Here is a 12288-nt window from a genome sequence, read left to right on the forward strand (position 1 = left end):
AGAAAAAAAGATGAAAACATAACGAGGGTGCCTAGCTGGGCGATGGCGAGGCTCAGCTGTCGCCATCTGACCTCACCCAGCCATGCCGTCATCATCGCTTGGCGAGGCCGAGCTCGCCCAATGGCAGCAGCGCCAGCCTCGCTCATCAACGGCAATGCTAGCCTCGCTCAGCAACAGCAGCACTAGGACCTCGCCAGCCCTCTGGGGAAAGAATAGGAGAAAGGAGGAGGGAGAAGATGAAAACTAAAAAGAAAAATAAAAAAAAAAAGAACAAATAAATAAACAATTTGAAAAAATATTATAATATTATATAAAATTGCCCGGTCAGCGTCGGTCGGTGTCATGTCAGCGCTGGTCAGTCAAAGTTGGCTAGATTGACTAAATCAACACAAATGCAAGGATTTAGGACTGAATTGACAAAATTAAAAGGTTTAGGACTGAATTAGTAAAAGTGTAATAGGTTTAGGACATTTTTTTACAATTTTCCTGAAATTACCTTTAGGATCAAGTATTTGGTTCGACACCCTTCTTTCATTAGGTTCCTAGACTGTGTGAAACTTGATCATATGCTTGTAGAATCAGATATTAGCGCTTGCATGGTTTAAATACGAGCCTCTACAGACTAAAATAAAATATGAAAAATGTTTGAAGTTAGTTTCGTTATCACCTAAATCTTTTAGGGAAATTTTTATTATTGAATTGTTAAAAATGTTCCATAAACGAAACCGATCAACATGAAAATGTCTCGTGTTATTTTATCCGTTTAAGCCTTTTTTTTTTTAATCAACATATGAGGACAACGTATACTACAAACTCTTATTGCACGTACTTATTGCTTGAACGGAGGTACTAGAGATTTGATCATCTATTCAGCCTTCGAAAGCTCCACCGGTAAGTCGAGATCTGTTTTATAGTCCATCCAGAGTTCATCAACTGTCTTGCCGAGTATCACAGGAAAAAATTCATCGCTGTAATCACCCTTCATCAACTTATTAAGCTCGGCGACAAAACCATTCTTGAGGCCGCTGCAATAGTCGAGAAAATAGGCCGTGACGGCGTAACCCTCGTCCCAGCGTGAACCCGAGCCCCTCTGAGTCCATTCCTTAGGGGCCAACCCGGCCCTAAGCCTCACGTAGTCGGCGATGCCGTTGACAAGGCCTCGGGGGGCCTTCCCTTTCCCGTACTGTTGCCACACGTGGGTCATCTCATGGAACAAGATTCCCGAGAGCTCCAACCTCGCGTCGCCAGGATACTTTTGGATGTGGTCGGCGTTGATCAAGATGGTGTCATTGGAAGTCCTCGAGACCAGCGCGCGTTGGGATGGACGGAAGCCGCGGACGACCAGCATCACCTGGCCGTGGTCCTTCCTCTCGCCGATTGACTCGTTGAAGGTCAGCCAAATGAAGCTTGAGGCGGCTTTCATGAGCTGCCTAGTGTAGAAGGATCCGATTTCAGTCTTGAACCGAATGCATCCGGCTATGTAATTGGTCCGATCGACGACTTGGTACTTCACCGCTTGAATCGGGGCGACAGCGGCCAGGAAAAGGAGGGTGACACCCAAGAAATAAGCGCGAGACATGTTTTGCTTTGCGAGCTTAAGATTTAAGAGCTTGTCTATTTATAATAGGTTCCTGGGCCAAGGATCTTGCTAAAGAATTATATAGATGGAAACGATAAAGAAAGGAACATCAAATTCTAAGATATCTACGAGGCTCCCATAGTTGATGGTCGCCTAAATGTCGGTAAGATTCATGCAAAGATGTTGTCCTTTGTTGGCTTTGTATTTGTCAGCCACAATTCTGTCATTTTGGAATCGAGAGGCGACCATTTTCCCCAATGGAATGGGTAGGTCGGCGCTCGCAGCTGCCTGGATATTGCTTGCGAAGCTCTTCACTAGATCAAGATACTTAAAAAGTTGAATTAATTGTTTTTAATTTTACAAGTGAGTCCCCATATGAAAGAGATGACATAAAGTGGAGTCTGTCTTAAATAACGCTCTGAAATGACCAACATAGTCTCAAATAAGACTCGAGCACTCGGATCAGCCAAATATTACAGAAAGCTTTCGAGGCCATGACGGGGCACTTTCGTTCAAATTTTTATTTTCTTCTTTTTTTCCCCCTCATTCTGCCATTCTCACTTCTTTGTCATATCGGGTTTGTTCAACTGAGTCTTCGTCCGGTGACATTATTTTGGCAATCTAAGCAGCATACTCATGACAAAAAAAAATATATATATATAAAAATAAAAAATACTACCATTGTTATAGGTTTAAGTGAATCGATAGAGGATTTCCAAAGCGATCAGCTGTTGGGGGCAAATTATGCAATTTAAAAGGAGGCGAATATGTTGTTCGAGAGCTATACAGAGTTTTTTAGGATTATACAAATAAATCTTCACCACTAGTGGAAACATATTAGCGATATTGTCGCGGAAAATGCCAAGGGATGCACGAATTTAAGCACGAAATAGCGAAAGATGAAAGTAAAATAAAACACGCATGAGACACGACATAAATGGAAAAATCAAAATGGGAAAAACCACGGGGGAGAGAAGGTTTCACTATCTTCAAAAATCAAGTACCAAACTACAATTCACAGATCTAAAGATCTCAAAAGAAGAAGCGAAGAACAAAGAAAAGAACTAGAAGTGAAAGCAAGTGTTACTATGTAATACGCAACATATCCATTTTATATCCCCTTCTAAAAAACCCTGAGATAAAGTGCATGGTCCAAAATAACCTTATTTCTAACTTAAACCTTATCTCTAATTTGAAAGTCAAAACTCCACAAATCTCCACCTTGACTTCAAATATCCAGAAGAGCCTTTTACCCAACGCCACAAGACCTCTCTCTCTCACCACCTAGAGCGACTACATAAGCCCACCTACCAAATGCCGGAATCGATGATGCTATTGACACCTAAATTTTGACTAATATATTTCAGGCATTTCTGCGTAAAAAAAAATTAGAACTAAACAAATTAAGCTTTCATGTTTATCTTTAGCGTCCATTGCATTACATTTTGAATTTGATTGGATCGGCAGTGGATGGACTTATTTCGAGATTTTGGGCTTAATTGAATCATTTGAATTATTTGGATTGAGCCCACAAGAGCACCGAATTCGGCAAAGTCCATGACCATCAATAGGGGGCCGAAGATTTGTAATAAAAGCGCCAAGTTGTAAAGTTGATTTATTAAAAGAAAACTTGGGTAATAATTCGGAAATTCGTTACTCTAAATCTGTCCCTATAAATAAGCACGTCTAGGGTTAACAAGGGGGCACATACAATTGAAAGATGCCGCATGTTGGAGAGTCGCGAAGTGGAAGACCCACATCTCTCTCCCTCTGGTCTTCATCGACAATGGAGATTCAGGCCGACAAAAAGGAGAATTGAGGTTCTCCACGGAAAAGAAGTGGGGGTCTTGGTCTGGAGGGGTCCGCGAGATACATTGGAGAGGACATCAATGAAATAAATTGTTACGGGCGAGTCCTCCGCTTGCTACGCCAGCCAAGCTTCAAGGATGGATTATTGCTAATCTGTCGTATCACTACAAACCGCTTAGAGGACTCGTTCTGATCAACTGAGAAGAGAAGGCCAGAAGTTTAGAGGATGAATAGTCCACCGCAAGAGGAAGAAGGCAAAAAGGGATCTCCCCATCTCCCCATCATCACTTTTTTGTTTTTCCTCTAATTTCAACACACAGGTCACGCATGAATACAAGGAGATTTTGAAAAGAAGACTTTCACTGGGACTCTCTCATCGGTCTCAACAGTAGCCTGGTCATCCGTGACGATCCAGACGAGCCCAGCAGCCTCGCCGATCGCTCGTCACAAACGCTGGGGAGCAAACCTGCCACTACAAAAAAAATGACATTTTAGCAACGAATTTTGCCACAAAAAATTTGGCAAAATCCGTCGCTAATTGAATTTTGCAACGAATTTTGCCACGAAAAAATATTCGTCGCTAATCCGGCGTCGCAAAATTTAGAGACGAAAATTTGAATTTTCGTTGCTAAATTTACCGACAAAAAGAGATTTTGTAGCTAAGTTTGTCGCTAAATTTAGCGACGAAATAAAATTTTTGTCGCTAAATTTAGCGACGAAATGTGTTTTCGTCACTAAAATTTAGCGACGAATTTGGATTTTCGTAGCTAAATTTAGCAACGAAAAGTCAAATTTTCGTCGCTACGTCGTGTTGGCCACGAATTTTTTTCGTCGCAAAAATCAATTAGCGATGAATTTTGCCAAACTTTTCGTGGCTAAATTCGTTGCAAAAAAGTCTTTTTTTCGTATTAGTGAATTTTTTACATTTTTTCGTAGCTACACAGGCCCCGCCGGGCACTGCAGATCGGTACAGATCGTTGGTGATGAGGTCAACCTCCATCGTCGGGTTACCCCCGCTGTCGATGATCTGCCTCGCCCTCACCGACTTCACCCCGCAGTCCTTCGCCGCCTTCACCGGTGCCGCCGCGGTGACGGAGCACTTCACCCGGAGGGCCTTCAAGGATCCGGCCTTCGGGATCCCGGAGGCCGAAAACTGTGAACTTTGGAGCGGCCTCGAGGAAATGAAGGGTCTCTCCAAGAGGGTATTCGCGGCGGTGGAGTGGGAAACCAGGGCCAAGGCTGTTGCTGGGTTCTAGAGAGAGGGAGTAAAGTTGGTGATGGTTTGCGAGAGAGAGAGAGAGAGGGGGTGTGTGTGTTTATAGAGGAGGGAAAGAGTGGAAAAGTCCGCTGAAGGGGGCCATGAAAGTAAAGTTTTGTGCAAGAAAGCTGGCTTCTTCCGAGGGTGGTTGGGAGAGACGTTGAGAAGGACTCCAAAGTTTGGAGAGCAGCAGGCGTTTTTCTTTGCCAATGGGGAGAGAAGAGAGCGGGAGTGGCCAGTGGAATGATAGAAGAGGGGTGAGGGAGCTTTATAGACAAGACGGGAAGGGAAAATTTTAACAGGAGCGCCATGTTTTAAGAGGAGCGGGAAGGGAAAATTAGCAACAGAAAATTGGCATTCGTCGCTAAAGGAGCGTCATGTTGTAAATTAGCGACGAAAATTGGTGTTCGTCGCTAATTTAGCGACGAATCACTTTTTCGTCACAAAAATTTGCAACGAATTTTTTTTCATCGCTAATTTAGCGACGAAAATCTATTTTCATCGCTAAACTAACATCTATAATTTAGTGACGAATCACTTTTTCGTCGCAAATTTTGCAACGAATTTTTTTTTTTTTTTGTCGCTAATTTAGCGACGAATTTTTTTTTGTCGCTAATTTAGCGATGAAAATCATATTCATCGCTAAATTAGTGACGAAATTCCATTTTCGTTGCAAAAGTGGCGACGAACATGATTTTCATCGATAAGTTAGCGTCAAAAATGTGATTCATTGCTACACCAACATTTGTAATTTTGCGACGAATCACTTTTTTGTCGCTAATTTTGCGATGAATCTCTCTTTCGTCGCTAATTTAGCTACGAAATATACTTTTCGTAGCTAATTTAGTGATGAATAGTTTTTCATCGCTAATTTCGTCACAAATTAGCGACAAATTTTTTTCGTTACTATTTTTGTCGCCAATTAGCGATGAAAAACTATTCCTCGCTAATTAGCGACAAATTTTTTAGTCGTTATTTTCATCGCAAATAACGACGAATTTTTTTTTCGTTGCTAGTTTCGTCGTAAATTAGCGACGAATTATTTTCGTCGCTAATTGTTCGTGGCTAAATCCTTATTTTTTTTAAGTGTGCGAGTCTCTATCGAGAGCCTTGTTGTGACTAACCCGGTGTTGATTTGCTCACGTTGGCCGACAAGCGGTCACTGTTTGGGATGTACCTGGAGTGGGTAGGTGGATAGGTTTAATTCTAGGATCATAATAAACATATGAACATCGCATGGACACGAACTTTAGAATTCATAATTGGTAAAAAGACTTACTGAAATTTTAGTTGACAAATAATCAAGTGTAGGCATTGAAAGGACACTAGTCATATAACTAGTGTGATTACATCTAGAGATGGCCGGTTCCGTGGAACCGGCCGTCAAAAATACCGGTTCCGGGCCGATTCCTTCCGGTTCCTTTTTTTAATTTTAATTTTAATTTTTAAAATAATAAATAATAAAATAAACATAATAAATTATAAAATATTAAATATAATCAAATTGTACATTGTAATAAAATGTAGGGAAAAAAAAGAGAGAGGAGGAATGGGCTTGAACTTAATGAATTATCATTAAGCACCTACATATTTTCTTGGGGATAGAAGAATCAAAACCCATGTAGTTCTTTTACCTTTGATAATCCCAACTTACCTCATCGTCAATCGTCGCTACCCGTGACGGTGGTATCTCCACAATCCTCACTAAAAAATTCGTGTTCTCGATCCAGCTCTTAGTGTCGAAATTTCGCCCTCGTCCAACGTCAACACAAGCTTGAACTTTTACGGACTCTGGGCTTAATCTTGAACGGCGAGAGTCTAAAACTAATCCTCCAGCGCTAAATGCTTATTCAACTGCAACTGTTGAAGAATGTGTTGCTAATATTTGACGAGCGATGAGGGCGAGAACCGGGTAATCGATTTGGTGACTCTTCCACCACTTTAGGATTTCGAAATCTGTACTATGTTCTGCATCACGAAACTCAAATTGAGTGGTTAAATATTTTTCTAATTCAGAAATACTACCTGTTGCCCCTTTTTTTTTTTTTTGCATACTCTTAATCATATTATACCCTCTACTAAGTGAACTACCACCTTCGCTACATGAGGCGGTAGATTGTAAAGATCCAGAATCACTTAAACCATATCTACTACAAAATTCTCCATATAATACTACTATAGATTCTTTAACATCTCCTTGTATATTTGAAATATCTATTGAATCTTCCAAATGTAAACAATCATGATAATACACATTCAAATAATCTAGTAAACCGTCTAATTTAATACGTGGATAAAAAACAATACCAACTAAATAAACAAGAGGAATTTGCAAATAATAATGTAACCATTTTTCTCACATTACTAAAATAGTTCGAGCTAATTCAGTATCATTTTCATATTCACTAAAAACACTACCAATATTAACACACTCTATTAAAAATAAATGTGTAGTAGGATAATAAATACCGGATAAAGTCTTAGTAGCATCATTAAAAATTTTCAAAAAATCTAAATTTTTTTTGCAAACGTCCCAATGTTGCGAAAGTAAAGTAATTTCGGGAATATTTTGTTAAATAAACATACATAATAAATCTTTATAATCAAAAGTTTGTCGAAGCAACTCGTACGTAGAATTTCAACGAGTCGGAATATCTTTTGGAAATCTTCTTGCCCTTCTCCCATATTGTTTACAAAATTTTCCCCATGATTTCATAAAATGGGGACGACTCCATAAAAATTTAATTGCACATTTTATTGGGGCGAGAGAAGTGTTAAGAGTTCGTAAACCATCTTGTACACATAAATTTAAAACATGGCAAGCACATCTAATGTGAAAAAATTGTCCGCCAAAAGTGGATTTGCAAATATTTTCTAATTCGGGAATAAAAGCCGTATTTACGGCGGCATTATCAAAACCAATTGAAAATACTTTATTTATCAAATTATATTCTTCTAAAACTTGCATAATTATTCTATAAATATTATGAGCCGAATGTCTTTCATCAAAAACTTGAAATGTAATAAGTCTTTTTTGAATAGTCTAATCGTCACCTATCCAATGGCACGTGACACCCATATAAGAATGAATTTGTCAATGATCACTCCAAATATCGCTACCTCTATGCACAAGTCCATTGAATTCTGCAAAAAATTTTGTTAAAGATTTTTTTTCCTTTTTTATAAAGATGAAAAACTTCGAGTTTAAGAGTATTTTTTGGAATAGTTGGTGCTTGCGGAACCAATGCAGTATTTATCAAATATTTCATATTAAAATTTTCACCAGTATTAAACGGAGCATGATCAAGGGCAACATATTCAGCTAATGTTTGTTTATAAAGTGCATCAGTGTAACGGAATATAGGATGAGGATTAGAAGTGGCGTACCCGGAAATTTGTTGTTGTGTATTGTCGATCCCCGCTTGCATTGGATGTTTTTTCGTCGGATGCCGACGGAATGTTCCGTAGCCGTCTCCTTTCGTAAATTTATATGTTTGCGAACAATATTTACATTTTATATTATACTTACCTTCACCTTCATCACGTACCTTGTAGAAGTGTAGCCACAAGTCGGATGTATTATCTCTGCCCTACCGTTCTGGCTCATTTGCCGTTGACGTTTCTTCGACACCAATGGGAGGATGAAAATTTTCTTGTGTTGGGATGTGCTCGACGTTTGGAATCGGGACATAGTTGATATTATCGTCATTGTCTTCCGAACATACATACTCACGAAGATCATATTCTGGAATGGGATTCTCGGAATCTCCCATAGTCATCTTGCCCTTGTCAACATTTCTGTTTCCACTTGCCATTTTTGAGAAAATTGTTCGGAAATCCGATTGAGAGAATTGAGGCGGGATTGAGAGAATTGAGCGAATTGAGAGGATTTGAGAGAATTTGAGAGAATTGTTGAGAGGATTTATGAAAAAAATGAAAGGGAGAGGATAGATATTTATAGGCAAGAATTAAAAATTTCATCATATTTTTCTTTTAAGCAACGGCCAATTTGGCCGTTGCATGTGCATGTGCAACGGCTCTTTGGGCCAAACGGCCCAAAGAGCCGTTGTGGCCTGGTTAGGTGGGGGGGGGGGGGCAAAGAGCCGTTGGGCTCTTTGCCCCACCAATTTTTTTTAAAATAATAAATGACGGGTCGAAACCAGCGGTTCCGGGCCGGTTCCCAAAATTATGGAACCGTGGGCCCGGTCGACGGGCTGGTTCTGAGCCCACGATTCCAAATTGCCACCTCTAATTACATCCCCAACTCTACATCACTGGTTCCATAGAAAGTGCGGACGGCAAGCAAGGATGATAGTATCACCGTCGACTACAGCTGCCTCGTCGATATCAGGGTTACCTTTAAACCCTCCTAGACGTCGCCTCGCCACAAGGCGGCGCTGCAGCTGCCCGTCGTTCATCGCCATCCATCATATTCTCTCTCCATTGCGAAAAGAACAAAGGAGATAAGGGAAGATAAAAAAAACACTAGTAAAGGGAAAAGGACGAAAAAAAGAAAGCGGAGAAAAGAGAGATGAGACATCTGGCTCTTGAATTTGATACACCGAACAAGTCAAAAGAGATAAATTGCAGATGTTAATTTATATTGCTTCGTAAATTGAGAGTATCACAGCTTTTTTTTTTTTTTGTAAATAATTGTTCAAAAAATCTTAAATCTATTGTAAAGTAGCCAATTCAATTATAGACTTTAAATTTGGCCAATTTAATCATAAACTTTCTGACCATTTGTAAATCTAATCCTTTCAGCCAATTTTGGCCCGAAATTACTTTTGTCGACGTCGGTCAACCGCTTTATGTGGCATCGCTAGTATTGATGTAGATAATTTTTATAATTTTTTCAACCAGCCCTTTTGGAAAGATGAATAGTGGAAAGAAAAGAAAGAAAAGAAAATCATTTTTTTATAAAATATAGAAAGTTTATTAAAAAAAATTGCAATTGCAATTGCAAAAATTATCCTTGCCAACTCGAGCATGCCATATAGGACGACCGACATCAATGTAAATGGATTTCTGATCAAAATTGGTCAGCATGACTATATTGATATATCATCAAAAGGTTTAGGAATGTTTTGAAGTAAATTGATCTCCGTACAATAGACTTAAGACTTTAATAACAAATTTTGCTGATTTTTAAAATGTGATAACTCACTCATTGAAATTTCGAAGCTATGTAGTCACCAAACGTTTTGATATTCTATGGATGCATGCTCACGAACTTGTCGACGGTAGACAACTCAAACTAACATATCCTCCACACGTCTCGTCGGAGATCACACATCTCTTGTGGGGTAGATTGTGAAGAGTCCACCAACAACCAAGCACAAAGACTTCCTCGTCCGACATGCGAGAGAAGGATTTACGACACCGGAATACTCGATAGAATCATGATTACATGACAAACAACGGTTGGAATGCATCAAGATGTGTTAGGGTACATGAACACCCGGGCAATAGCCCGGTTTTGATTGAATTGAGGTGTACCGAAGATATGAGTGATTCGGTCTATGTGCCGGAATTGGTTATTTGGGATTGTCTACCTTCCTCCTCCGGTCAGTTATTTAATTGGCGGGTGTCACTCGTATATTAACTTAATGAAAGACGTCCAAATTTGCAAGAGATATGATTAAGGGGTTGTTTTTAATCCATTGTGAAATTAACAGTCTATTCTCAGCCACAGAAAAACAAACAGCATATAATTAGAAATTGTTGTGGGGTTCTATTCTTTCAAGAATTTGCGCTCTCAACATGTTGTTACTCTCACAGTGGCCCAAACGCTGTTATGCTAGCAAAGCCCTATTTGTAACCAAATTATCATAAGAATTTCCTTCTAATTACATATGATGAAGATACGAATCAATCGCCAAATATTTTTGGTTATAGATTTACATGCACGAACGGGCACAAAGCCCATAAGATGTTGTTTAGGTTTAATCAACAAGTTCAAGTCAATTTCATATTGAGAGATAGTGACACCAACGCTAGACCTCCTGGAAAAATGAATTGTCTCGTATATGTGGACTCTAAACTAACATTATTTTTATGACCAAAAGAAAAACTAACGTTATTTTTGTCTATCACATTATTTACAGATGGTGTTTATACGAGAAATTTCTCGTTAGATACAAAATAATACTGATAATATTCAATTGAGCTTCATTGTCCTTTGGCGTGAGCTGTCGGGAAACTCGTGTATAAAGCGCCAAAGGAGCATCCGCAACGTGAGCAAGAGCCTCCCCCGCACAAGACAATCAAAACAATGGCTCGTTCATCTTATTTCTTGCTCTCTCTCGTCCTGCTCGTTGCGTCTCTAAGCGAAATCCGGGAGGTCGAGTTCACCATCTCCAACGCGGCCCCAAACACTGAAGGCGGCGTTATCTTCGCTGATCAGATTGGAGACACGTACGCTCGGCACACGATGATTGCAGCCACCAACTTCATATGGCGGGTCTTCCAGGAAACGACCGCAGCTGACCGGAAAGGTGTGGCTCGTGTGAGCTTGATCATCAATAACTCACACGGCGTTGCGGACGCAAGCGGCAACACAATCTATTTCAGTGCTAACTATCTCAGCCAAATACAAGGTAAAGAGCGATGTGATAAGGAGAAACGAATTCGAAAGGTTCAGTGATTTTCTATGCTTGAATAATGAGAAGCATATTACAAGGATGATTAGCATTTACATTTACCTGTCATAATTTTTTTCATCTAGCTAACGTCAATTAAGAATACTAATTTCTTTATTTTTGGTTCACAGAGCTAAAGTACTTTTAGCCTCTCTATAGAGGAGATGAAATGAAATTTTGTTGAAGTGTAGGTGATAAGCAAGAGTTTGCCGGCATAATGTACCACGAGATGACGCATGTGTGGCAGTGGTTCGGAGGAGGGAACCCGAGCACGCGACCAGTGATTGAGGGGATCGCCGATTTCGTGAGGCTGAGGGCGCATCTTGCGCCGGCGATATGGCCCCGGCGGGGGGCAGGGAACAGCTGGGGCGAGAGCTCCGCCGTGACGGCCTATTTCTTGGATTACTGCGAGAGCCAGCGGAACGGGTTCGTGGCGGAGCTCAACAAGAAGATGAGAGATGGCTACAGCGACGACTTCTTCGTGCAATTGCTGGGAAGGTCGGCTGATCAGCTGTTTGGCGAGTACAAGGCCCGGTATGGAGGGGCGGCTAAGTAGATGTGTGGCTGTTCCTAAAGCTTGTTCTATGAACTATGCATGAGAATAAAACCTTGGTAGGTGATAATGAAGAACATGCAACCTTGCATGGTCAAATAAAACATGGATTTGAGCGATGAATTAAGAATAACTTTTGTTTTGTCTCCTGGCCCATTTGGTGAATTTCCAGTTACATTTTACACACTTGCCTAACATCTTTTTCCCAATTAGGAATAATATATCCCTTATTTCGTCCCAATCCATATATCCTAGATCGGATAAATGATGGGTGTATTTTATTATTTTAGGCCCCGTTTGCTTTGCGGAAAATAAACTATTTGAAAAACCATTCCAAAAAATGATCATTTGTATCGCTTGAAATAATTAATTGATCGAAAATGTTTTCATTATCGACAATACTTTATATGAAAATACTTTCGAAAACGATGAAAAAAAAATTCCATTC

At 40.0% G+C, this 12288-nt stretch overlaps 2 protein-coding genes across 2 annotated transcripts; one reads left to right on the forward strand and one right to left on the reverse strand.

Annotated features, from left to right (window-relative positions):
• Positions 1 to 858: 858 nt before the first annotated feature.
• On the reverse strand, positions 859 to 1579 carry LOC115729059. The gene has a single exon (XM_030659501.1). The coding sequence runs from the start codon at positions 1577 to 1579 to the stop codon at positions 866 to 868; it is 714 nt and encodes a 237-aa protein (XP_030515361.1). The 3' UTR covers positions 859 to 865.
• A 9303-nt stretch (positions 1580 to 10882) lies between these two features.
• LOC115729058 lies at positions 10883 to 12026 on the forward strand. The gene is made up of 2 exons (XM_030659500.2): positions 10883 to 11245; positions 11479 to 12026. Exons 1-2 carry the CDS (start codon positions 10921 to 10923, stop codon positions 11841 to 11843), a joined length of 690 nt encoding a protein of 229 aa, XP_030515360.2. The 5' UTR covers positions 10883 to 10920; the 3' UTR covers positions 11844 to 12026.
• Positions 12027 to 12288: the final 262 nt, after the last annotated feature.

Source organism: Rhodamnia argentea, chromosome 5 (assembly GCF_020921035.1).
Source record: "Rhodamnia argentea isolate NSW1041297 chromosome 5, ASM2092103v1, whole genome shotgun sequence".
Lineage (NCBI taxonomy): Eukaryota > Viridiplantae > Streptophyta > Magnoliopsida > Myrtales > Myrtaceae > Rhodamnia > Rhodamnia argentea.